Below are 26,908 nucleotides of genomic sequence, written 5' to 3'. Positions count from 1 at the left end.
CTTGTTACTGTCCGTTGTCCACTTTCTGAATTGTCACTGACTATAGACTGCTCATCGTGTGTTCGCCTGTGATGTGCTTGGCCACATGCTTATGCAACGCTTTCCACCTGTTGAAGGTGAGACTGTAATCTTATCATTTCATGACATACAGTAGCTGTTACATGCTCACACCTTGCTGCATGTAACCTGTAGTGCTGTTGTTGTTGTTGTTGTTGTTGTTGTTGTTGTTGTTGTTGTTGTTGTTGTTGTTGTTGTTGTTGTTGTTGTTGTTTCCAATCTTTATTCTCACGATAGCCAGTGGCCTATAAGAGATAATTGTTGTTGTTGTTGTTGTTGTTGTTGTTGTTGTTGTTGTTGTTGTTGTTGTTGTTGTTGTTGTTGTTGTTGTTGTTGTTGTTGTTGTTGTTGTTGTTGTTGCTGTTGTTGTTGTTGTTGTTGTTGTTGTTGTTGTTGTTGTTGTTGTTGTTGTTGCTGTCGCCATGTGACGAAAGTGGCAAAGCCATGGATTCGTCCTTGCCTTGACCCTGTGCCCTCGCCCAAATTGTTCGAATATATTATAGATATAGATAGCTCTGTTTTAGCCATTTTCGTTGTTCTAGCTGCACCCACCTTTCATTTTCTGAAGACTGGCTTGGTGTGGTACCTAAGGTTGTGTTTGCATGAGAATTTTCAACCCGGGTTGAAAGTCTGAACGATAGACAAAATAGGTGGGTGTTTACATGAAGACAGTTGACACGGGTCAAGTACTGATATACCGCCAAAAGTCCACTTCTAGAGTCCTATATTGTCACGTGAATACTTTCGCGCGAAATTTGCCTGTGCAGTGCTGTTCAAACCTGGCGAGATATGCCAAGAAGTATGGTAGTACGATTTCTCGATTTCAACCCTCCCCCCAAGCAGAGGGTTGAAATCGACCCGGGTTGAAATTTCAGCGCGGGTCAAGGGCAATGCGTCATGTAAACGCGCCAGTTACTCTGTGTTCATGGCGGGTTGAAGCGCCTCATGTAAACACACTTTAACACAGCCTAACAGTAAATATCTGTCCTGTGTTTTTGTTGTTCTTATTTCAGAATCTTTGAGTGTGGAAGATCGTCATGTACTGTCAGATCTGTCATTGCTACGTTGCATATTCTCACGATGCTCTGACAAATCTGCCAGGTAATCCTTGACATTGCTCTGTATTCTTTAATAGGACCCCGAAGTGATGACGGCACACACCTCGGTTGTTTCATGGCTACCACTAAAAAAATATGGCATCCTTCGCCCAGGTTTTTGGTAGGGGTGAAACAATTATCGAATACTCGAGTACTTGCTCGGTTTTTTCAAAAATAATCGTACTCGGAATAAATCAGAGTACTCGTTCATACATGATACATGCATTTACCATAGAAATCTGCAGTTTCAGAGCAGCAGTCGGCAGATATTGATGTGCAGACTGTGTGGTGAACATTTCTTCACGAGTAGAGAGAGCGCAAATGACCCACCAACCAATATACCCGAAAAAATGACTGCTACTCGGTTCAATCAGGGTTGTATCATGTGATTTTAAGGCCCTTGGTGTGCAATTTTTAGGAGATGAAGAATACTCGAATACTCGAATGTTCGATCGGAGAAAATCAGAGTACTCGTACTCGGGATCTCAGTGCCAACTTTCACCCCTAGTTTTTGGTGATATTCACAAATAATTCTGTGAACTGAAAAAAATTCGAAACCTTGCGAGATTCAAGCAAATGTGTGATTTGTCATGGTAACGAACACGGTTTCTTTTCTTTTTTTCTCTGCAAAGTCCACATATCTCCAGACACTGGGGTGGATAATGGAGTGTGGTGGTGGGGCCCATTAAGCTCAGCCGACCAGGGGTCTCAGCTTCATAGCTTGATGGACGCACCAAAGGGAGATCGGGTAGCGAGAATTAAGTTGAAAAGGAAAACAGAAGAAAGAAAATGAAAAGATTGTATTGCTCAGTGAGCAAAAGACTAAGTTGGGTATTGACATGAACACTGTTAGACTTAATTCAAGAGGAGACTCTGTGAGGAGAGATGATGTCCAAGCAGGGTAGGACACTGTACCCTCTTAATCACGTATGCTATGGTGGCCCAGTGCCAGTTTGTTCTGAGGAGATGGTGATAAGCCGCTGTCTTGAATTTTCGGATGTTCTTTGGGTGAAATGGGTGGGGAAGGATTGAGGCAGGCAGCTGGTTCCAAATGGGGATGACGGAGTGGGGAGGTTGCGAGAATTCAAACTTTCAAAGTAGCAGAACAAAAAATGTCCTGCAAAAAGTGTTGACAACAACAAACGAGGATAGGAAAGAAAGGGGAGGATAGACTACCTTGGACGTCAGGTTGTGCTGGACTACGTCTCTTCTTGTTGCCAATACAGAGCTCAAGTGGGAGCTACAAGTACCGTTAGAGCGTATGCCATACCGTGGAAACAAGTAGGAGAGCCAAGGCTCGTTGTACCTTGCCCCGGGTGCATGCCTGGTGACCAGGTGCAGTCGCCCGAAGCTGGTACAATGACTGAAGAAGATGACTAGCAAGATGTTGGGCGAAACAGCAGTACACACATGCATACAACTTGAGGCTAATACGCTCTTCCAAAGAATAGAGGCGGTATGTGCGAAGAACACGTTCAGTGGGCGTGGTAAGATCAAGTCCAAAAACCTTCTTGTGAAACAACATGGATCTGAAATCAGTTTGAAGTTCTGTTCGATTGCATCCGTTCGATCGAATTCATCGGCTTAGCAGGAATCCACATTCAGGTACACATACCACAATCGAATGCAGCCTTACTGTCAGTGGCTAATATACTCTTCTCAAATTTACTGTACTGAAATGTACCAGTTTGAAATTTGAAGTGGCAACTTCAGTCTTAATAACATAAGAGAGAAACAGTGATGGCTATTACTTGTCTGGTACTGGGCAGGTTATTACCCGGCCAGTCTCTAGGCAGTTACTTTATTCTTCAATTGCTATGCTTTACTGTGTGCTCTTCCTTTGCTTTTTGACACTGAAGTGTTCGAGCCCACGCTTTGGCTGTCTTGGCAGAGATTGGTCCTAAGTTCAGGGATTCTATTTGCCTTCTCTTGCAAGAGACGACTGACAATGGTAAGCCTGTGTCGAAGTACATTACATCAAGGTGTCACTTTACTGGATTATAGGGCATACATGTACATACTTTCTCATTCATCAGAATGGGTTCCGCACAACGTAATTATAATACTGATAAGAAGGACGCAATTACGTTAGTAAAAATTGTAGTCGATCTACGGAAAGTCTTACGTACACTCCATGCAAACCCGTGTTCCGCCATACAGAGTTTCGAACAACGTAAGCGAAGGCAAATTGAAACTTTCATGTGAACCTTGACTGTGATGAGTATGAGTTGTGTCATGAGACAGATACAAGTTGTATGTAAGGCCATGTACTACCAAGAGTCCATACCCCCCCCCCCCCCCCCCCCCCCCCCAGAGTGTGCAACTTCCACATACCGTATACCCTGCTGTCCCCACAGAACTTCAAGTTGACATCATTTTTATGATGCATTGCTCCTTGCACCAGTGATTTACGACATTTGCACGGGGTGTCAACGCCGCATCACACATCTTTCTTTACACTAGTTTGTACAGGATCAGCTGGGCTTTGACCCACCACAGGTTCAGGATACGTCTGATAATCTGTGTACAGTGTGCATTGCATCATAAAAATGACGTCAACTTGAAATTCTGTCGGGACAGCACCCATAGTCGAGTTGCACACTCTGGGTACTCTTGTGTACTCTTCGTACTACGTATGCAGGGCTGCACACCGCACGGTGCAGTCCCCTATGCCAAGTGTCGGATTTCGCTTTCCACAACTGTAGAATCCTCCCAAAGTCCCAAGTATATCGAAATTACAGTCAGATGGAAATGTGAGTTTGTGAATATCATGGGTCCAGAATTTCCTTCTGTGTGTACGCCGTTCAATTACACAGACCTCCTCGTAATAATACACCGAATCCATTTCCGCCTATTCCGAAATGAAGATAGGATATCATAGTCTCCTGCGAGAATTTAATCATTTTGTGTAGGCTCTCTTGACACCACGAGCATCTACTGCATGCAAACAGCTGATTTGTGCAAAAGAGTCGTATCTGTCATATGCAATCTCTTGTCATATGCAATCTCTTGTCATATGCAATCTCTTGTCATATGCAATCTCTTGTCATATGCAATCTCTTGTCATATGCAATCTCTTGTCATATGCAATCTCTTGTCATATGCAATCTCTTGTCATATGCAATCTCTTGTCATATGCAATCTCTTGTCATATGCAATCTCTTTCCACGGCGTTTTAAAGCGGACTGTGAGTACAGAATTTGCGGCACGCACTTAGTTCTTTTACATGCGCGTGACCTGCTCATTAAGGTATCGAACGTGTCCGATGTTTGCTTTCTGAACTTCTATGTTTGGTGTTGTCGTTATTATTTGTCAAGGCCCTGGCCCCTGTCATGCCAATATCTTCATTCCGATGGTAGTTCGTCGCAGTGGTGATGAGAAAGCCATTGTTCGCAAATCAGCACTTCAGGTGAGCTGAATAGTAACTTTCCTAATGTTTCCCCTATTAGGCTACACCAAAAAGAAGCCTCTGGTTCCTGAACAGGAGGCACCATGGATTTGGTATGGGTAGGCTCAATTTTAATTTGAGGTAGTAGCAGCAGTAAAACCACCGCTCCACCTGATGTCGAAGTTGAGTGCAGAGTTAGATGTCACGCTTTTTGGGAAACAAAACAACACCACAAAAGTGAAGCATTCCGCGGCCTTTTGCCTTGCCAGTTGAATTGTCGGCGACATGTTTTCTTGTTCTCAGGTTAGTACATTGTATTTGGGTACTGTTATCCTTTGACCGCGACAAGTTGACTTGCCAAGCGCCTGTGAATAGCTCCTCCCTGACTCTATCGAATGGCAGAGCAGGGCAATTATTCTGTTGAATGAAAACTTACCATTGCACTGAGAGTTTGCACGTTGGGGGAAACTCACTGGGAAGGACGCCGAGACCCGGCGACTGTTCAGCAATCAACAAAATGGTAGTAGCAGTTGACATTGCAGACATGCCAGATACAATGGGGAATGGGTTAAGGACCAGCTGAATTTGACTCATTCCGCAAGGAAGTTACAAGGTAAGCCAAGATGCGCAAGAATTCGTCTTCTAGGAAAAAAAGAAATCCGCCAATTTTGCAGAAAGGGGCCTTGCAAACTAAACTACAGTCAACTTCGGATATAACGACAATTCGCGAATAACGACAGAATTTCCATGCCCAGAGCAAAGTCTCATCCCACTGTAATACATATAATGAGACTTCGGGTATAACGACACTTCGCGAATAAGAACACCTTTTTGACGCCCCACCGAGTGTCGTTATAAGCGAAGTTGACTGTACAGCCATTAATTTGCCGGAGCAGATATATATATAGAGAGAGAGGGGAAATCTGCATCATGTCCCCTTGTGCATATCCTATGCCTGCCTGCACATATCCTGTGTCAATTAGGAGTGCACCAAACACTGCTAAATAACAGTGGTGGTAAATCTTGTGCTTGTGTTATTCTGTTTACGTAGGCACTGGAGCTGCTTGTCAGCTTGTCAAGCGTTGCAACTGAGGTATGTACTATCCAGACTACAGGTGGAATCCTGATATTTCAAACCCAAAATGCCAGGGACGTACTTCTTATTATCCGGACATTCTAATTATATAAACAAACAAGCCCGGTCTAGGCAGCTCGAGGTAGAAAAAAACATGCTGCTGTCTGATAATCGCTGAAATGCACGAAACTTTAACCCTTTCACGGTCTCAGAATCCAGTCAAAATGAGGCTATTTACAGAATTCAACAATTTCGTACCTTGATTCATCCATAACTTCAGTTTCCCTTCGCTTATTTTCGTGATCTTGGGCTCTCTGGAAAGCTCTGGACAAGAGCAACACGCCGAGCTACAATTCGACACCAAGCGTGCCGTGGATCCAGCGCTGCAGCGCAGCGACATCGCCCCAGTGCTTGATTCACGACGAGAAACAAGATTCAACAGCCATTTCCCTCTCCTTGCTCACATCGAGCTCATATTTTTTGTGAGGAGTGCTGCAAGTCCATACTCTCATTTGAATCCGTGTCTCTATGGCGACAGCTAGCTGCAAAGGGAAAAACCCGTCCTCAAGACCCAGCTCGCCCACTCAAATCGTAAATGAGCCGTGACGCAGATCGCGAACTTCGTAGCATCGCAGCCGTTCACTCTATCGCTTCGGCGATTGTTCCTACGGATAGCCTGGAGCTTTCTCTTCAACCCAGATATTTAGATGTTCGAATTTGCTCAAAAATTAACTGAGTTACGATAGTTTGAAAATGTGAGACGGTGAAAGGGTTAAAGTTACAGCTACACAGCCTTTCGCCTCTGCTGTGTGTGCTGTGTGTGTGCTGTGTGTGTGCTGTGTGTGTGCTGTGTGTGTGCTGTGTGTGCTGTGTGTGCTGTGTGTGCTGTGTGTGTGCTGTGTGTGTGCTGTGTGTGTGCTGTGTGTGCTGTGTGTGCTGTGTGTGCTGTGTGTGCTGTGTGTGTGCTGTGTGTGCTGTGTGTGCTGTGTGTGCTGTGTATGCTGTGTGTGTGCTGTGTGTGTGCTGTGTGTGCTGTGTGTGCTGTGTGTGCTGTGTTTGCTGTGTGTGCTGTGTGTGGACATTAAATAACACATGCCTCTGCTGTGTGTGGACATTAAATAACACATGCCTCTGCTGTGTGTGGACATTAAATAACACATGCCTCTGCTGTGTGTGCTGTGTGTGTGCTGTGTGTGGACATTAAATAACACATGCCTCTGCTGTGTGTGGACATTAAATAACACATGCCTCTGCTGTGTGTGGACATTAAATAACACATGTCTCTGCTGTGTGTGGACATTAAATAACACATGTCTCTGCTGTGTGTGGACATTAAATAACACATGTCTCTGCTGTGTGTGGACATTAAATAACACATGTCTCTGCTGTGTGTGGACATTAAATAACACATGTGCCCACAACACATGTATACCAAAATGCTCGCATTGTTACGCTTGCACTGTGCACCTTAGACGCAGATTTGGCGGACACTGATGTGGCCAGGACGGCCTGCTCATGCACACTCAACAGACTTGTGTATTGTACAGCCAACTTCAAATTATGCTTTGCTAAACTGCTGTATTCCCTATTTTGAAGCAATAGGCTATGAGCTTAGATGGTTTCAGGCAACAAAACTAAGCATGCAAGTGTCTGAGCATACACCACTAGACCCAGTCAAAGTTCGAGACAGACGACGGACGGGTACATCAGGTTAGCGCGCAATGACAAAGTAGAACCTTCCTTGACAAAATTCTGGATCTGCCCATATATGGATCTGCCCATATAAACAGACAGGCAGGCAGGCAGGCACTTCGCCACTGTGGATAGCCGAAAAATGCAGCAGAAAGACTTAATACTCATGTCATGCCAGACACTTCATTGTGGGGACTTCTGTGAGCATATAGCACCTCAGTGTTACTCTAACATCTTACAGTGCACACTTGGGGGACATTTCACACTAGCTGGTAATGTTTGCTACATCGCATACTGCTGTGGACACTAATTTTATATTTTGGTGGATTGTGTGTGTTTGTGTGTTTGTGTGTGTGTGTGTGTGTGTGTGTGTGTGAAAGCACTTCTGACTTGCGTGAAGTTATCACCACATTGTTAATTTTGCACTTTTTGTTGTTATTGCTGTTGTGGGTATCACACCTTTTTGGTTTTATGGTTAGAACACGTCACAGCGGGTGCGGTGTAGCACAGCATAGTATTATATAACTGCTCCTTGGCAAGCTTGCATATCTTTGCATACCTGATGAGGGCAATTTGCCGAAACGTTGTAATAACTGATTGATAAAAAGAGTTCGATATTGGAGAGTGAATAGTAAAGAGCGGTCTGCTCTGAAACATGTTCCTATATTTGTCATCTTGTCGTTATAACACTCGTTGTTCTTGCTATTACGGCGTTGTGAGGCTAACTCCACCTGTGCCAGCAGTGGCTGAGTGGCTGATGAGAGCTATGACATACTCGAGAACGTGTACGGCTTGTACGGATCAAGCTTATTTTTGGAAGTGCATCACAAGTTTATGGAGAATAGCAGATTGTTTGTTCTTTCGTTGAATTGGTATTTGAGAGAATAATCTTTCGTGGATTCAGCCCTTATGTGAAACTTGTTTTCCTCTGTGGTCTGACTAGGTTCTCCAAGCTTTGCGTGATCGTTGCCGTGATCCAGCATTATCTGTACGGAAACAAGCTCTTTCATCACTGTCTGGATTGCTTCAACAACAAGGAGAGGACTCTCAAGTTCAAAAGTAAGTTTCAGAATGCCTACAAGCTGCATGGCAGATGTTCTGGTTTATGGTTGGTTTACATATCACCGGCACGCACTGGGACCGGGGCTGGGAATGCCTTCGGTAAATCGTCAGCCATGGGGGCTGTGTTACTATACTAAAACTTCTAAAAGGTGTTATTTCTATAGACTACTATAAACCATAAAGTACAGCGAGATCGCCCCACCATCTCGTCCTTTCATAGCCGTGTTGTGGAGGTGGTGTCCTGTCTGTAGGTCATACGACACGTACTTTGTGCACACGTTGCCCATTGTGTAGTCAATCCGTACTCAATTTACCTCAGGCGGTGTTTACATGAGGCGGTTCAACCCGGGTCAGATTTCAACCCGCCATGTGCATAAAATGAATGGCGCGTTTACATGACGCATTGCGCTTAACCCGGGTTGAAATTTCGCCCCGGGTTGATTTCAACCCGGGTCAAGAAAATCGTACAAACGTACTTCTGTGCGTATCTCGCGCCAGGTTTGAACGGCACTGCAGATGCAAATTTCGCGCGAAAGGATTCACGTGACCATACAGGACTGTAGAAGTGGACTTTTGGCGGCATATCAGTATTTGACCCGGGTCAACTGTCTTCATGTAAACGCTCGCCTCTTTTGTCTATCGTACAGACTTTCAACCCGAGCTGAACTCGACCCGGGTTGAAATTTCTCATGTAAACACAGCCTTAGAGCGGATGAGAGCTCCGTACAAAACATGCAAAGTGTGATCTTAGTACACTACGGTTTTGTGACCTTAGTACACTAAGGCTGTGTTTACATGAGAAGTTTCAACCCGGGTCGAGTTCAGCCCGGGTTGAAAGTCTGTACGATAGACAAAATAGGTGAGCGTTTACATGAAGACAGTTGACCCGGGTCAAATACTGATATGCCGCCAAAATTCCACTTCTAGAAGCCTATATGGTCACGTGAATCATTTCGCGCGAAATTTGCATGTGCAGTGCTGTTCAAACCTGGCGCGAGATACGCACAGAAGTACGTTTGTACGATTTTCTTGACCCGGGTTGATTTCAACCCTCCCCTTGGGGGGAGGGTTGAAATCAACCCGGGGCGAAATTTCAACCCGGGTCAAGCGCAATGCGTCATGTAAACGCGCCATTCATTTTGTGCACAAGGCGGGTTGAAATCTGACCCGGGTCGGAAACGCTTCATGTAAACACAGCCTAAGGTTTTGTGACCTTAGGCTGTACTCACACTACTTGAAAGTTTTACGCGAATGTCGCGTTCAAAACTAGACAAAAGTACTTGAAAAAGCCTTTCCAAGCATACTGCACTCCAGTGACGACTTGAAACATTTTTGTCAGCAAATTACCATGGAGAAACATGATTGTCATGTGGTAGTTTTGCAAATCCCGAGGCTGCGTTCCTTCAATTTTTTTGCGCTCGATCAACTTATTTGAAATTTTCAGTTCATGAGAAAAATAGAAACAGTTATATCTTGCTTGGATCGTGGAGTTCATTCGCCATGCCTCGCGAAGAAGTAGCACATCGTCGACGGATGAAGAGGTTTCTCTCCACAGCTCGATGAGCTTCTTCTCCAAGTCGTCAGAAAACACTACGCGAGGCATGATGTCGGTACAAAAGCAATGGTACAAAAGAAATGCGACAGAAACGGCAATCAAAACAACGGGAAGCTACTGGAAGAAAGAAGACGGAAAATACTCGGAAAAAAACACCACAGAATTCAGAAAAAGGAAACAAGTATATGTACAGGAGCAGTACGACCACGAGGAAACAAAGCATGAAAAATATTCTGGAGCCTTTCAACGTACAATAGTACTCCGGCCTCCTGACCTCACACAGCTTTCCAAACGGCTTGAAAGCAAAAAACCTCATAGAAGAGGGTTCCGTTTCCGCTGAAACCTTTCAAGCGGCTTTCAAGGGCTTTTTTCATTTTCGCAACCGTCGCCGTGGCAACATTCACACGTAAGTCACTTGTATGCGGTTTTTCAAGTAGTGTGAGTACAGCCTAAGTACACTAAGGTTTTGTGACCTTAGTACACTAAGGTTCTCACGCTATACAAACTTTTGCATTTTTTACTCAACTGTGCAAATGTCCCAGCACAGTACAGTACTGTACTCTTTAGTGCTCACATGCACGTAGTGCATCATAGAGAAAACAGGGGTGTTGATAGTCCTGACCATTCCCATCTCCAGTGGCGCTTTTGATTTCGCTTGTGTTTCCGACGGTCACGGTATCACTTTGACTGGGGCTCGTGCAAGATTGCAAGTTCAAATTTGTTTTACTTGTCTTCAAGAAGTTTCTCTTCGCTGCCAAGCCATCGTGCAGTGTGTTTCCTGCTGAGTGTTCACCATCGTGCAGTGTTTTCCTGTTTTCCTGCTGAGTGTTCACCAGCACCTGAGAGATAGAAGTTCTGATTTCCACTTGCCGCCGCTGGACAAGGAAACGAGCCCAGAGTTGGTTGGTTGGTTGGTCTCAGAACCAAAAGAAATCAGCGATCGCTGAGATAGAAATTACAGAGACACCCATCATTGTCATCATTGCTTCTTGGCCGGCGACTACATGTAAAGCTGAACGACAGTACAGGCACAGCAATGGCTAAGCAAAACATCAGCGACAAGTAGTAGTTTATTTGAAATAAGTATTCTCGCTCGCGCGCTCCCCAGTCAAAATGATGCGGTAGCTGTGTTCACTGCATGCTGCTGCCACTGCACACACAACAAGCGCAGGTGACGCGCCTTTTGTGTGTCACCACATGGCCAAGTATTTACGCGTTGTCACGAAACAGTGACGTCCGACTTCGACGGCCTATTGTCGTTTTGGCTACAACCCTGATTCTCTGATTCTAGGACATCAGTCTTTCTCAGGGTCGGCGCCCCTGGTACTGCTGGTGCGACCATGGCCATACCAATTTTCACCAATTCCAGCGTTCATGGGCTGCTCAGTGTGCAATTGATTGTCTGGCAGTACTAGTAATAAGCTATCTTCAACACTCCTCGCTGTAGTCTCTCCCTCCTAAACTGTTCTTCTTGTCCAGTGAGGCTAGAGGAATGTGTAGCTGAAACAAACAAGCAGATCTGAATCATACGATGCATAGAGCTAGACATGTATCCTCCCAGGAGTTTAAAATTGGACATCAGTCCTGTAGCTGACCTGGGGCCATGCCACCACTCAGGAGCTGGCTCCGGGCTTGTTTCTGCATAACAAATTGAGATCCCTGCCTCAATTATTTGCAAAGTTGCATCTGAGATTTGTCTGCATATCGGCATGCGAGGCTAATGATTGCTAGTTTGGAATAAGCACTGCATTGTCAATAATCTGCAGGCCTGACAAGCAATGTTTGGTCAAAATCTTACACCATCTAAGCAGAATATTGATGTGATGTCCTGTGATTTTTGTTCTCTTTTGCATAGGTTGTGGTTAGAGGCAGTTCTACCTATGGTACTGGATCGTGAGACTTCTGTCAAGCAGCGTTGTTGTCAGTTACTGCAGACATATATTCTCAAGTACATAGAAACAGCTGTGCAGTAAGGATCATTGCCCCCCCCCCCCCCCCCCCAAGTCTTGTACATCTTGCCAACACGTGGGGTTGGCTTGTTCACACAGGTATCAAGGAGCACCCATGACCTCACATGAACTGTGCATCGCAACTCACCACCTGCTTCACCTGTTCGTAATCCGCCACCATCACAGGTAGTGTGTCTGTCACCATGGTGCCGATGAACGGTCATGAAAGTAACCTGGCAACCAACTTCAAGGATCAGTCCACCTTTAGTATCGAATGGTGTAGACGGTTGCGACCCCAGGCTTACCACATCCCTCCTGAAGCTGTATTCTCAAAGAGTAAATTAACTCTTTCCGTGCTAATGACGTATGTATTCTCAAAGAGTAAATTAACTCTTTCCGTGCTAATGACGGACGTAGACGTCATGAGTGCCATCCACCAAACGACTAATTTCGCTCCGCTGCGTCATGAGATGTGCTCGATATGTCGCAGAGCATAGACCAGAGTACGCACTATCGTAATTCTGTCTAGCATAGGCCAATGGCGACAATCAATACACCATTGGAAAGGTCTTGAGCACAGCTTTCCACTGATACAAAGTTCTATGCGATGGGAGGAATATTGACTGAGCGGCCACGGTCTGAACATGGAAATCACGGCCCTGAGCGATCGTGACTTTTTTGTTCATGCCTTGGCAGTTTTTTGGTGCGTGCCAGACGATTTCCCTTTGGCACGGCGCATGTAATAGACATAAGGAAGCACGTGGATCTCAGCAGCAGTGCAGCACAGTTTGAATCGTGAAAATCGGTTGGACTTGAGGAGGAAGCTGGAAAAATGTGCGATTGAGTTGCTGTGTCTTTCCGCGGCATGGTGAGGTAGTTTCGAGAGGACGTAGAAGTGGCCCTGATGTGCCGATTAGGCTGAGAGCTACCAGGATGGATTCACTTGGTCTTGATCTTTTCAATAAGTCCAGAGTGATGAGAATCCATCCAAGTGACCTGAAGTGAGAGGAAATTCCATTCGGAGCTGTGCACGAAGCGACACCAGGAGTCGGTGCGCAGGAAAGTCAGTTTGCTGGAGAGAAAGTGGCCAGCACAGAAAGGGTTACTGTAGGTCCCCAAATATTCGGCGCATATTTATTTTCGGCTATTTTCGGCCTGGGCATTTATGGCCTAAAATTTGTTGCGGCCGAAATTTTGTTTTGCAAGGTTCAGTATGACAGTGTGTACAGCAGCAGCAGTACAGGCTGAATTTTAAACGCGGCCGAAATGTGTTTTTGCCCTGGGAGGCCGAAATTTGAAGGTGCCGGAAATTGCCGGAAATTGCCGGAAATTGGTATACTTCCACTCTTACAGTAACAAGCAACCATGACACCATTGCCACCATGTGTGTGTGTGTGTGTGTGTGTGTGTGTGTGTGCGCGTGCGTGCGTGTGTGTTCTGTTGCCAACGGTCTCGGCTGCTTGAAGGTGTAATGTTGTACCTGCCACCTTTGTTGGTTCCAGGGTTCATATACTTTCTATTTGAAGTATACATACAGTCAACTTCGCTAATAACGACATCGGATATAACGACAATTCACGAATAACGACAGAATTTCCATGCCCAGAGCAAAGTCCCATCCCACTGTAATACATATAATGAGACTTCGGGTATAACGACACTTCGCGAATAAGGACACCTTTTTGATGCCCCGCCGAGTGTCGTTATAAGCGAAGTTGACTGTACCTGTTAACCATGGACTGCTTCTGGCTAGATTAACTCTTGTGTAATCAATGGTGCTAGTGAAGCTTATATCGGATTCACTCTGATTTAGCCACCCACACTAGTAGCAAGTATTACCTTCACTGGGGCCAGGGGTAACTGCAGTTGGATCCCAGGACGGATACCCTGATGCCGTCAATCCTTTTTCTGCACCTTGTCCTCACCCACTTACTGAGGTGTGGTGAGCCCATAGGTGGGATCATTTTCAAGTCCACCCAGAGTTTTGGGGATTTCAGGGGGTGTTGGCCGTTGGGTGGTTCAATAGCTAATTGAGTCATCTTTCCAAGATTCCTTTTGAGTCTCTCTCCCCTCTCCCGGGGAAACCCACGTGACCAGTTTTGGCAGTGAGCAACAAGTACAAGTGTGTGTGTGTGTGTGTGTGTGTGTGTGTGTTATTGCTTATGGTGGATGTGTTTCAGATCAGAATCCAGTGAACACGACCGTGCGTGGAGCATGTTATCCCACATTGCAGCCAAAGAAAGCACTGAACTGAGGTAAGTCGCTTACATCTGAAGGTACTAAAGGAGGCTCCAACCTTCTGCGGTGCACAGCCAATTGGGCGCTCTGTTTTTTGCAGGCGATAGTCTATTTTTTGCCAATAAGTGCCACTGAACTATGGTTTAGGTTCCTATTGTTCTCTCTGCCATTTTGTCAGTGGACTCTACGTTCAAGGTCAGTAGGCTTCGGCCTGGATCACGATTGTAATGGTATGCTGCATTGACCATGGATCATACCGATGTCTAGATCCAGGGATGAGAAGCCCAGCATTTCAGAACCCATGGTTTCGCATACTAGTAGTCTCCATGTACAGTGCGTATCGGTTATAGCGTGATCGTGTAAAAGAATATACTGCCTACAAGAATGAACTCTTATGTTTTCATAATCATAACATGGATTTCAAGTGCACATTTATTCTTACAAGCAATTTTATCCCATAGTAGAATATATCGGTCCTAAGAATGGAGTTTGTGTAGCGAAACATGCCAGATTAGTACAACGTGTATCGCCTGTAGTAATAGCATCTGTCCAATTCCGTTCTGATCTGACTGTCGTTGCGTCGTAGTGCTGCAGATTCAACTGTTGTGGTCATGTAACTCATTTTGCATAGCCACATGGTAAGAGTCTCTACTAAGACTATGGGACTATGACCAGCCACATGCACAGAAGTACTGTCATCATGTACGATGATCTTCCTGCCCCTGCACACATGCATGTGATATGCCACACTTGATTTATCGTGTGGAAGAAATATCGGAAATATGAATAGAAAGTCGTTTTTCAAACACCCACGCTATAACCGATACCTACTGTATGCTACGGCAATCTGGAGGACTATTTACCGGTAGTATATATTCCAACGATTATGGAGAATCGACTAGTTTTCTGTGTTTTTCAAAATTTTGTATAAATTAAGAAATTGTGACACTGTGCAAGAAATTGTATTTTGTGGACAGACATTTCTGCTAAACTTCATTGTAGCCTGTTGCTATGTTTTGAGTAATCTAGGCTGATTGACAGATTTTCTTGCTGAACTGCTTTTGTCTGACATGTATAAGATCTTGCAGCCACAAAAAGACACCAGGAGACTGATATATTGTAATGGGGAACTGTCACCCAAAATTGTCTTTGCCTTACCTTGTAGTCTTTTGGCTCCTGATCACGATGGTGTGTTTGGTTGCGCAGCTTTGCTGTCCGAGTAGTTCACAAGGCACACGTGCACCGTACTTCGGAACAGTTTGCTAGAGCGCCCAGCGCACGGGCTTGACTTCGTTTTGACGACGCATGTACACGACTTAGTGGAGGTCGAGTCCGACGTGACGTCATGTCTTCCATTCAAGTTTTCACCCACTCCCAATCATTGCAGAAAAAACACAAAGTACACCATCGTGATCCGGAGCTAAAGGGCTACAAAATGAGACAAAGAAAATTTTTGGTGACAGTTCCCCCCTTGAATATAGAGGTTACACAGAACAGCAAGGGCAATCAAGGCTAGTTAGTCGCTACTCTGAGCTTCATGCATTATGCAATCATCAGGCAACCTGATGATTGCGTAATGGATGAAACTCGGAGTAGCGACTAGCGAGCCTTGACTGCCCTTGTTGTTCCGTGTATTACTCTCTGTCTCGGCAGTGTTGTGCATTGCCAGCACACTGGGTGCACCCTCCGGTAATATACAGGTTAAAAATGATCCCAAAACAGGCATTTTAGGCCAAAATTGATAAATACCCCTAAAAAAAACACTCAAACAACCGTATCATTGCAGGAAACACCCCCTGAAAGTTTTTTGAGAAGTAACATTGGGTGGCACAGAGTTAGCCTAGTTCACATTTGACGGGGCGTGACGGGACGCAACGTAAGGAGCGACCGGAACCGACGGGACAGTCTGACGGCGTCCAGTGTGAACACCAGGAATGGGAACGCAGCCGTACTACCGTACGGATCAAGAAGCGACAGCAAGAGTTGAATCTGTTCAACTTTTCACACCGTAGACGGGGACGCAAGCCGCAAGCGTACAATACGGCTGCAATTCGAGTGTGAACAAGAGACGGCGCTACTCACGATTTGTACTTGGACTTGTTTAGCATCTCGAATACTACGCTTTCCATGGTAACTTACAGAGTGGCTAGCACGACTTGAGTTGAAATTTAGCAAGATAAGATTTCATGTCATTCCTATCTTTAGGGATAGTTCAGGAGCGTGACAGACGAACTGTTTTATCATTTCCTGGAGCTATTACAGTAAAACCTGTAATGGCGACCACTCGGATATGGCGACCACTCGACCATGGCGACCACTTTTCCTTGTCACGGACGCATTCACATTCAAAACACCTCGGATAAGGCGACCACTCGCTCAACGTGACCGACGACCACCCACCCGCGACCGAGTTGCACAGTGCTAGTCATGTAAATGGTGCACCACGCATGGTAGATCTACACATCAGTGCAGGAAGTGTAGATGTACATGGTGCATGCACGACATTTGACAGGTCTGAGGACCCCAGGCACATCAGTCGTGCTAGAGTAGCATAGGTGTGTGCACTGTGATGCACTGATCAAAATGATGTATCACATGTGGATATGGTCACGTGACCCACTGAACCTGGATAAGAAGACCACCTGGCCACGGCGACCACTTTTTCTCGTCCCTTAAGGGGTCGCCTTAGACAGGTTTCACTGTATTTGAATGGCACAACCTTCAGGGCTACTTACTGTTACACAACCTTCAGGGCTACTTACTGTTACACAACCTTCAGGGCTACTTACTGTTACACAACCTTCAGGGCTACTTACTGTTACACAACCTTCAGGGCTACTTACTGTTACACAACCTTCAGGGCTACTTACTGTTACACAACCTTCAGGGCTACTTACTGTTACACAACCTTCAGGGCTACTTACTGTTACACAACCTTCAGGGCTACTTACTGTTACACAACCTTCAGGGCTACTTACTGTTACACAACCTTCAGGGCTACTTACTGTTACACAACCTTCAGGGCTACTGACTGTTACACAACCTTCAGGGCTACTTACTGTTACACAACCTTCAGGGCTACTTATTTGATCTTCATGAAAACTGGTGTTGTAAACTTGATTCCACTTCATTCAAGGAGAAATAGTTGAAAGAGGTTCTGAAAAACAAGAAATTACTTCAGTAGACCCAAAAGTCAACCCGTCACGGACCGTGCCTTATGACTCGCGCCGTTCGACGTTGAACATCGCAACAACTGCCGCATGTCGTGTTGTACGAATCGTACAAGATTTAACAGCTCACCCCAGCCGTCCCGACAAGCCCTTACGTCCCGTACCGTCAGCGTTGTGTCGAATGTGAATCAGGCTTTAGAGACTCATTGCTGCTGCTGCTGTTGCTGCAGCTTTCTTAATGCTCAGTAAAATGGCGGGGGGAAGTACACGCACTACATGTACACTGGAAAATGTTTTGAATGTGTTTGCATTTACCTGTGTTTGTGTGTGCGTGTGTGTTTGTGTGTTTGTGGGTGGGTGTTTGTGGGTGTATGTGCATATGTGTGTGTATGTGTGTTTGCGTGTGTTTGCGTGTGTTTGCGTGTGTTTGTGTGTGTGTGTGTTTGTGTGTGTGTGTGTGTGTGTGTGTGTGTGTGTGTGTGTGTGTGTGTGCGAGCGCGTGCACACGGGTGTGGACTTGTGCATGTGAGTTTGTAAACGTATGCACGTGCGGTTGTAAACGTGTGCATGTGCGTGTGTGAACGTGTGCATGTGAACGTGTGCATGTGCATGTGTTTTATTCGTACAGACGATATTTCCAACGGGTTGTGAATGAATGGGCCATTGAACGTATTCTGAAGCCACCATTACTTAAATCACTGGTGGACCACATTACAACTGACAAAAGCAAAGTACAGTTTGACTGCACCTTTCCTTATCTGCTCTTCACTTATCTCCAATTTCCCCATGACACATGTAAAGTAAAGTTTGCACGTCCGCGTTACCACCGGCTATACAATTGCGTTGAGAAACACAACCAGCTTAGGAAGTTTCGCATGTGCCAGGCCACCACCATGCCTGTGCTACCAGGGTGGCAGATGCATGACATGACACATGTAGTTCATTGAATTTGGACTTGAACATGCATTTGGCCAAGTGTGGATTTCCTCCTGTTTTCACAAGCCCACCCTTCTTTTGGAGACTACCCAGGGCTTAGGGCCAGGGACAACACTAGAATGCAGATTATCCGAACGTCGAAGATCCGAATGATCGATTATCCGAAAAGTAATAGTATGATTGCACTGATTTCAACCAATGACACGGCGTGCCATGCATAAAATGCATGTATGGTGTCAATCGACTACTTTTTATGTACTTTTCATGTACAGAAATCCATTATTGTAGTTGTACGATGCTTCTATGTTGTCAATTCAGAGTGAGGGACAAACAAAGAAACTTTTGCTGGAACTTCAGTCATGCTTCTCAACTTTTTAACCATTGGAAAGCATTTCTTGTACCCATCAAGTTAGGCTGGCCAAAAATTCAAAATCTGGGTTGCAGCTTAGACCCCAGTGCGGCTCAACACCCCAGAAAGTACGGTACTCCTTATAATATGAGGATTTTTTGAATCCCACGCAGACAGGCCCTCATTTTTTGTCGGATTGGCCATGTGCAATTAGCAGCACATTGCTGATTTCAGAGTGATGGCGTACTGCTTGGTGCCACTCCAGAGAGCCAAACATAACATCTGCTTGTGACTTTATTTGTCTTAGGCTTCATGGATGTTTCTTGCCGAAATCTCACCGCATACTCCACTGCCAAATGTGCGCATAGCCCTGGATGCATGGAAGAAAGCAGACATAGCTGCAGGTAAGTAACACTATTGCTTCTTACTACTCATAAGTCTTAACGACTGAAAAGGTTAGTCTGATGAAAAAAATGACTGTCTCCACCCAGACTCAAACCATGGACCTTCGCTATAGGCCAGCGATGCTCTAACAACTGAGCTATGGTTTAGCTGCTATTCAACTTAGTCATTTGGACACCATCTCACGCCGGTCGGAGCTGAGAGCTGAGCAGCGTTGAAAAGCCTCTTTTACTGGCAAAAAAACCCAGACCCAATGGATTAATGCAATGCAAAGCTGGTGAAGAATCAGGAAATAATGCATGTGTGAAATAAAGATTTCAACGCAAACCAAAAGAAACTTCAGATCAAAACTTTGTAAAAAATTATTACCAACGAACTCAATCAATGAACTCAAAGAAGAAAAACAAAAAAAAACAAAAACATTCAAAGGATCAGTTGGGGAAATGAACCGCCTGAAAAGAGAAAAAAAGACCTGGGAGAGGGAAAGACACCCACGTGCCATCAGTATGTGTGGCACCTGTTGTGAGCTGCTGCCTTTGGAGTGAAACACTTGTCAGCACCTTCTAGGTTCAGCCTGGTCCCATAGCTCAGTTGGTTAGAGCATTGCTCATGACAAGCAAGATCCCGGGTTCGAGTCCTGGTGACTCTTGCATTTTTTAATATCTTTTCAGGCAGTTCACTTCCCCGACTGATCCTTTGAATTTGAAGTTCTCCCAATCCCCTCAAAACAAAACACTGTATGAATTAATAAGAACACTAAAAACAACATCCAGAGAAACAACAAAAGCAAAAAACTTGATCTTGAGCTGATCAGTGTTTCCTCATTTCTTGACAATTTCCCCATTACAGTAATGTTGAATCTTCTTGTGTACACTACCTTGCAAGTTTGATTGGCCGGAACGGATGACATTCAGTTCACAACCAATAGATATACCCCACAGGGAGACTCATTGCCCCTGGAGACTCATTGCCCCTGGTACTATTCTTAGTATACCCAGAGGCAGCCCTGAGAGACGTGCGAAAGATCTAACCGCATCGTGCCCAACGTTGACATGCACCTTCGAAATGGCACATCATGCACCGAAGATACATGGCTGTACCCTGACATAACTCATTGATCGATGTATTGCGTGATAATTATCATCCCATGAAAGAATAGGCATTGCAAACATTACATGCTACTAACATAACCTGTCTTAGTTCCTAACATAACCTGTGCCAACAATAATCATGTGAATAATTCCAAAACAGTTCGTTACATCTCACGTTTTGTGTTCATGTTTCTTCTAGCATTTATGTACATGACTTCATTGTCATGTTTTGTTTATGTACATGACTTCATTGTCATGTTTTGTTTATGTTACTATGGAGCAGCTTAGACGAAGGCTAGGCAACGCCAGTAAGAAGAAGAAGAATACTGCAATGTCCGAGTGAAGATCTTTAAATCTCTCTCTCTCTCTTTCTCTCTCTCTCTCATATCTCATTACAAAATTCTGCACTTTTTTCTCCATCTGCGCATAAAATCTAGACTGACAACCTGCTTGTTAAATCATGCACCTGCTTTTAGGCGTAAAAGCCCTGTTGTAGAGGTCTCAGTCCTCATTTGTTAGACTTATCTGTCTTTATAAATGTAACTTACTCTCTTTATCTCTCTCTCTCTCTCTCTCTCCCTTCCTCTCTCTCTCTCTCTCTCTCTCTCTCTCTCTCTCTCTCTCTCTCTCTCTCTCTCTCTCTCTCTCTCTCTCTCTCTCTCTCTCTCTCTCTCTCTTTCTCTCGTTTCCTCTTTTGCATAGCGTCTGATGCAGAGGTGGCGTGCTTCATCTTGGCTGTATTGTCCGGCAATTCTCAGCAGTTGTCATCATCGCAGCGGAGTTCTGTGGCAGGTATATATCAGTTCATTAGCTGCACAGCTTGGTTGAAATCAGACTTGTATCACCGTACTGTGTTCCTGTATTTAGTGTCAATGTTGGTCCATTGAGAAAAGGATGGGTTGGGGAAGTTTGAAAAATCCCATTTGGCCGAATTGAACGCCAAAACGCAATTTTTAATTTCGCTGTGTGAGTTTTTGATCTACAACTTCATACATTAGGGAGGTTTCGCTCTACGTAATTATGTATGAAAATAGTGTAGGAACTGCACGCAATTTCGTACGTCAAAACCCGCTTTGGGGTATCGCTCTACTTGATACTTGACGCCACGTAGCAGACTGGATCAGCACTTGAAGTAGGGCTGAAACAATTATACCAATAACTCGTATATCGAATCTATTATCGATCGTTAAGAGTGCGATCGATAATCGTTAGTTTTCAAAACGAGTACTAACGATTTTTTATGCATGCATATCAGTGACAGTATTCTAGCCCTTGCACTCCATCCGATAGTGGATACGAGTGCAATCATGTACTTTCAAGCGCAGTAAAATTGATTTGTGGCTTTGAAAGAGATTGGGAGAACTTCAGAAGTTAGAGATGAGAGAGCAGTTGCTAGTGGGTGATGACAAGATTCTTCGCTCTAGAAACAACATGAAACTCTCTATTTGAGTAGTTCATGCTGATAAAACCAGCCAGATATCTACAGATGTCAACAGGTGCGGTGCCACAAATTTTGAGCGTAGCAAAGGCATCATAGAATATCTTTATAAACTGGTGTTCGATAGGGCCGACAAGAATCGATAAAACCAATATATCGATCGTTAATGATATTGGTTGATCGCTAGGAGTTATTGAATGATCGTTTCAGCCCTAACTTGAAGACACACACACACACACACACACACACACACACACACACACACGCGTGCGTAAACAATGTCGAATGAGGTATGCGGCGTGTACCCCGGATGCAGGCTAGATGGCTGTATTTTGTGACAAATCTGCGTGCGGGTTATACTCCAGAAAATACCGTGTGTCCAGTGTAGAAGGACTGATGGTCTCTATTTGCTTGTGTTGCAACCCACACTGTATTTTGCAGCTGATTTGTTAATGCACTTGCTCAACTTCAAATCTGAGCTCTCACTTGTTGCCAGTATGATACAGACATTATCCAAGGTGAGATGTGTACATAATCATGTGTCTGTGTTTTGCCATACATGTATGCCCTATGTATGCCCTATGCAGGCGCGTAGGCAGGGGGGGGGGGGGGGGGGGTGCTTTGGGTGCCAAAGCACGCCCCTCAGAAATTTCGACCATGGGTCTGGCTTGGCATGCATTGTATGATCAAACAACCGCGACTGCCCTCAGCCCAGACTGGGTGCAAGCTACGTAGATCTGCGAGTACTGCATTGTACTACACGTGCTTGCACTTTTCCATTGCAGTCAGTGTGCAAGTATTAGTTACTCCATGAACAAAGTGGTCTCAAATTCCTAAAATGCGCTACTTGTGGCGCATGTTGCTGCGAAGGTAGCAGGTCTGAAAACACCGACAAAATCAGCGAAGCTCTTGCCAAGGAAAGAAGGTGCGGAACTGCTTACCCTACCCCGCTGGAAGGTCGTTACAGTGTACTTGAAAAATGCTAGCTTGCCTTCATCCCCTGCCACCTGGAGGCATGGATCGCTTGAAAACGAAAGTTTCTTGACATGAATTTGAACGCGCGTCTGCTGAAGGGTCTGCCTCAAACTCTGATGAAGACGTCGACCTTAGCTGCAAGTGCAGCAAAGCGGGAGGCCACAAACTAAAGCTTGGTCCGTCGACAATGCTCTGCCACAATTTCTAGCTGATTTCTTTGCCCCTCGAGTGGACAAAATAAATTCAAAAAATCTCTCTGGGAAGCAACAATTTTAATGACGCGGAGGAAGTAGATTGTTGGAATGACAAGCTGGAGACATTCATAATACATAAATAATTCAAGGTGTACACCGCACTAAAAAAAAAAAAAAAATCACGGTTCGCGTGAGACTCGGCTGGAAGCCGGGTTTTCCGCATCCGTAGGAACGCCACCACCCTTCAAGGATCAAGGCGCAGATGCAGCTCCTAAAGCGGTGGGAGGTGAGTAGATCAGCTCACCAGCAAGTGGTCAAAGACCGAAAATCCCATTCACTGCATCCATGTTTTCCTCGTGCCAGGCCACGAGTTCCCAATTAACTATGCAGGCAGGCATAGTGGGATGGTCTAAGACCATGATTGAGAAACAGAGGGTACCAGGTTCAAGTCCTGCTTGGAAGCGGTAGGATTTTTCCAGCCGTGCTGCGACCCACAGTACACCGCACTAGCATACATACAATATGCATACATGTACAAGATTCCTCAAAAGAACGCTTTTGGAAGAAAATTATGGGCACCCCCCTTGACCATGATCCTGGCTACGCCCCTGCTATGTATGCCATACATGTATGCCATACATGTATGCCCTATGTATGCCATACATGTATGCCCTATGTGCAATACCGGTAGTGGTGTATGATAGGTAATACCTTGTCTATTGCTCTTTTCTCCTTTCTTGCTGTCTCTTTGCTCTTTTCTCCTTTCTTGCTGTCTCTTTGCTGTTCTCCTGGTGTTGCTACTCGTGCTGCTGCTACGTCGGAAGCTTTTTGCTTGATGGCGATAACAGCAACAGCAACAGCAAGATCATGGCAATTTTCACATGGCTTTAATCCGGTATACAGTCATGTGCATGTATTGGTATGGCTATACTGGTATATACTCCCTATCAACATGGCTATACTGGTATATACTCCCTATCACCATGGCTTCTAAGTATATTCTGTGATTACACAGTGTATGTTGTATGCCTGCAGGCTAGATTGAAATCGTCTTTCCGCTTTGTCTTCTGTTTTGCAGCTGTCCAAGGACTCGACAGATGAAGCAGAGGTACTTGCTTGTATTCGTTTGCTGTGAATAGTTACAGTGCGTTTCAAAAATATAGACACGTGATGTCAAAAAAACCGTTAGGCCAGCATCTATACCACATAAAAGCTGTGATCACTTTGTGCATAAAAATTTCGAAATTGGGTGTTTTTCTATTTGATCACTTAAAAAAATCTACATGAGAGTAATTGGGGGAAGGACCTGAGCAATATCCCGAAAAATATTCTCGAAAAGCTCCAGGCAAATTTGAAATATTTCAAAAATGCCATGCGTCTATATTTTTGAAATGGACTGTAGGATAGATCAATGAAGACCATTGGGTTTTGATGGCTTGAGCCTCTGCAGTCTTCTAACGTCTGTGACTATGGTTCATGATCTTTGTACTCGTGTCATGTGTGCAATCAACGCCTGGAGTGCCACTAAAATTCTATTTCTGGATAGAGCCCTGAAGACTTTATTAAAATGCTTTGAAGCTGTTTTCACTCGTTTGCCGCTGCAGTTGCTAGATGATGCAGACCAGGAAGGCAAATATAGCTCCTACTAATTCAGTGTTGTTTGCTGCTGCTGCTGCTGCTGCTGCTGTCAGGCTGTTCGCCAACCTTGGGCAGTTAAGATTCTCCAGGCATGTCAGAAGTGGTTGACAGAGCACTTATTGAGTGACAGCACTAGTCGTAAGTAAACCTTGTGAGAATCTTTCCCGCGAAAGTCACTGAATTTGGTATATGCTTCGCATGGGTGTCAGTTCCTAGGAAACTTGCTATGCATGATTTGGCAACTAGCATGACTCAGCACTTGGTGACTAACACACACACACACATGCACGCACACACACACACACGCACACACACACACACATGCACATGCACGCACACACACACACACACACACACACGCACGCACACACACACATGCACATGCACGCACACACACACACACACCTGTCCTGTCCTGTCCTGTCCTGTAGAGCCACTGCCACAGACACACACTCACTCACTCACTCACACGCTTACACTCATACTCACACTCACACACACCTTGACCTTGATCTTGCCCATTGCGTCCGCAGTGATAGCGAATGAAGCACTACAAGTAAAACGTGTGTACCGTATTTTCCGGAGTATGAACTGCACTGGAGTACGCCGCACCCCATTTTTTGCCACGAAATACAGACATCTACCCTATGTATCACCGTTAATTTGATCATGGGAGTATAAGTCGCACCCCCCCCCCCCCCCCCCCTTTTTGCTGGGTGAATTTGAGTGTTCAAAGTGCGGCTTGTAGTCTGGAAAATACGGTAATAGATACCGGCTGTGGCTGACAGATCAACTTAGCTTGGCGTTATTGACAGATGTACCGATCATGTGCCTGCCTGCCTGCCTGCCTCAGTGATGTGCCTGCCTGCCTGCCTGCCTCAGTGAGTGGACCAAAGAAGATGCACACTTTTTGCACTTTACTTTTTTTAATTTCTTTATCAACCCTTTTATGGTCTCACAAAAGAAAATTGATCACTGTGATTGGGTTTTGGTTGTAATTCTGTCAGTTTTTGACCGAACTCGAATATCTAACCATCTACCAGTAAGTCTACTGTAAATCATGAAAATGTCACGAACAAGTAAATCTAACGAGTGAAGATTTGTCGTTATTTTGAAATTCGTTAGTAAAAGTCGTATCCATTTGGGCCTCGCACGATTGAAATCGACCGTTTCATATTGTGGCATGCAGTGCTTGTTCAACGGATCGTAACTCGGTCAATTCCCAACCGAATTCAGCAATCGAAAGACCTAGATGATAGCAGAGACGCTCAGCAGTCGGCTCGAACAACTCCGAAGTCTCTCAGATGAAATTTGACGAAGCGGCAAGAGATCTCGAAACGTTTTGATTTTTTACGCTCTTGTACTCGTATTGGATAAATTTCAATTTCTGTATTCTCCTGAGATCGATGTCTTGCTTCTCAAGATCGTGTCGCAACGGCGCTCCTGGTATACTGTGGTGGCCGTGGACAACAATGGATGCCCTTGACGAGTTTGGGCCCGTTGTAATCCCCTCTCCAAGAACTTTCCAAGGAGCCCAAGATGGTCAAAATTGGTGAAGTGGAACCAATGTTATGATGGGAAATCGAACGATGCGCACTCAAAATGCAGGAATTTTTTTCTTGTTGTGGTCATTTCAGTGGGGGCCCAAAGTATATTTCAGTGGGGGCCCAAAGTATCATTCCTACTCACTGACTACCTGTAGTCAGTCTGAGAAAATCGTTAACTTTTCAAACCGTTAACCTTCGAAAATAAGAAAATCGTTAACTTTGCGGGTCATTCAAATAATATGATTTACAGTAATAGAAAACTCAAGGCTATCCATATGAACAATTGCCGAAGCGGTAGAGCGACTGTTTCTAACGCTACAGCGATCTGCACCACGGCTCATTTGCAATTTGAGTGGGCGAGCTGGGTCTGGGCGACGGGGCTTTCGCTTTGCAGCTGGCTGTTGCCATAGAGACACTGATTCAAATGAGAGTATGGACGCACGTGACTCCTCACAAAAACTCTTTCTCTCTGTCGTGTGTGTGTGTGGGTGTGTGTGGGTGTGGGGTGGATACCAGGCTAAAATTAGTGGCGGTCAATTCATCAGCCTTGCAAGCTGTTGAGTGGTGTAATCCCAGCACAAGTTGCTATGTCTAACATAGCTGTTCGCTATCATCGCTTCCTCAATGGGCATGTCTGAGTGCGTGTTTGTGTTGTGTGTGTGTGTGTGTGTGTGTGTGTGTGTGTGTGTGTGTGTGTGTGTGTGTGTGTGTGTGTGTGTGTGTGTGCGGGTGTGCGGGTGTGCGGGCGTGCGGGCGTGCGTGCGGGTGTGTGTGAATTATACCCTGGCAATGATTTTGAAGACAGTGCTGGCGCAATGTGTTATCTTGTTTCCCGTCTGCTCTTTGGTCATGTGCAGAGATGGAAGAGACTGATCTAATCTGCCGACTATTTACTCTTGGAGAGGCTGCTCAACTATGTCCTGCCTGTGTGTCAGAACAGCTATTTCTATTGGTGCAATCTCTTCTGGCATCACCCAAAGAAACGCAACTAAGCTCCAGTGAGATTGTTTTCATGTAATACTGACCACCCGGATAGAACTTGTAGCGTAATAGCT

The 26,908-nt window shown here is 45.1% G+C and overlaps 1 protein-coding gene across 2 annotated transcripts in view; it reads left to right on the top strand.

Moving 5' to 3' along the window:
• LOC135822304 (condensin-2 complex subunit D3-L-like) overlaps nucleotides 1-26,908 on the top strand; it is a 97,208-nt gene that overhangs the window by 37,940 nt on the left and 32,360 nt on the right. For both annotated transcript variants that reach the window (XM_065335042.1, XM_065335043.1), the window contains exons 12-26: nucleotides 47-116; nucleotides 1,071-1,158; nucleotides 3,014-3,105; nucleotides 4,472-4,563; nucleotides 5,594-5,635; nucleotides 8,253-8,368; nucleotides 11,782-11,895; nucleotides 14,056-14,130; nucleotides 17,912-18,014; nucleotides 18,876-18,972; nucleotides 20,764-20,853; nucleotides 21,941-22,017; nucleotides 23,747-23,776; nucleotides 24,360-24,444; nucleotides 26,711-26,851. In XM_065335042.1, coding sequence (XP_065191114.1) covers nucleotides 47-116; nucleotides 1,071-1,158; nucleotides 3,014-3,105; nucleotides 4,472-4,563; nucleotides 5,594-5,635; nucleotides 8,253-8,368; nucleotides 11,782-11,895; nucleotides 14,056-14,130; nucleotides 17,912-18,014; nucleotides 18,876-18,972; nucleotides 20,764-20,853; nucleotides 21,941-22,017; nucleotides 23,747-23,776; nucleotides 24,360-24,444; nucleotides 26,711-26,851 — 1,312 coding nt within the window. The remainder of the gene's footprint in view (nucleotides 1-46; nucleotides 117-1,070; nucleotides 1,159-3,013; nucleotides 3,106-4,471; nucleotides 4,564-5,593; nucleotides 5,636-8,252; nucleotides 8,369-11,781; nucleotides 11,896-14,055; nucleotides 14,131-17,911; nucleotides 18,015-18,875; nucleotides 18,973-20,763; nucleotides 20,854-21,940; nucleotides 22,018-23,746; nucleotides 23,777-24,359; nucleotides 24,445-26,710; nucleotides 26,852-26,908) is intronic.

The sequence above is a fragment of the Sycon ciliatum genome, chromosome 8 (assembly GCF_964019385.1).
Source record: "Sycon ciliatum chromosome 8, ocSycCili1.1, whole genome shotgun sequence".
In the NCBI taxonomy this organism is placed as follows: domain Eukaryota; kingdom Metazoa; phylum Porifera; class Calcarea; order Leucosolenida; family Sycettidae; genus Sycon; species Sycon ciliatum.
The sequence above is the reverse complement of the archived record's forward strand: the minus strand, read 5'-3'. Positions and strand labels throughout refer to the sequence as shown.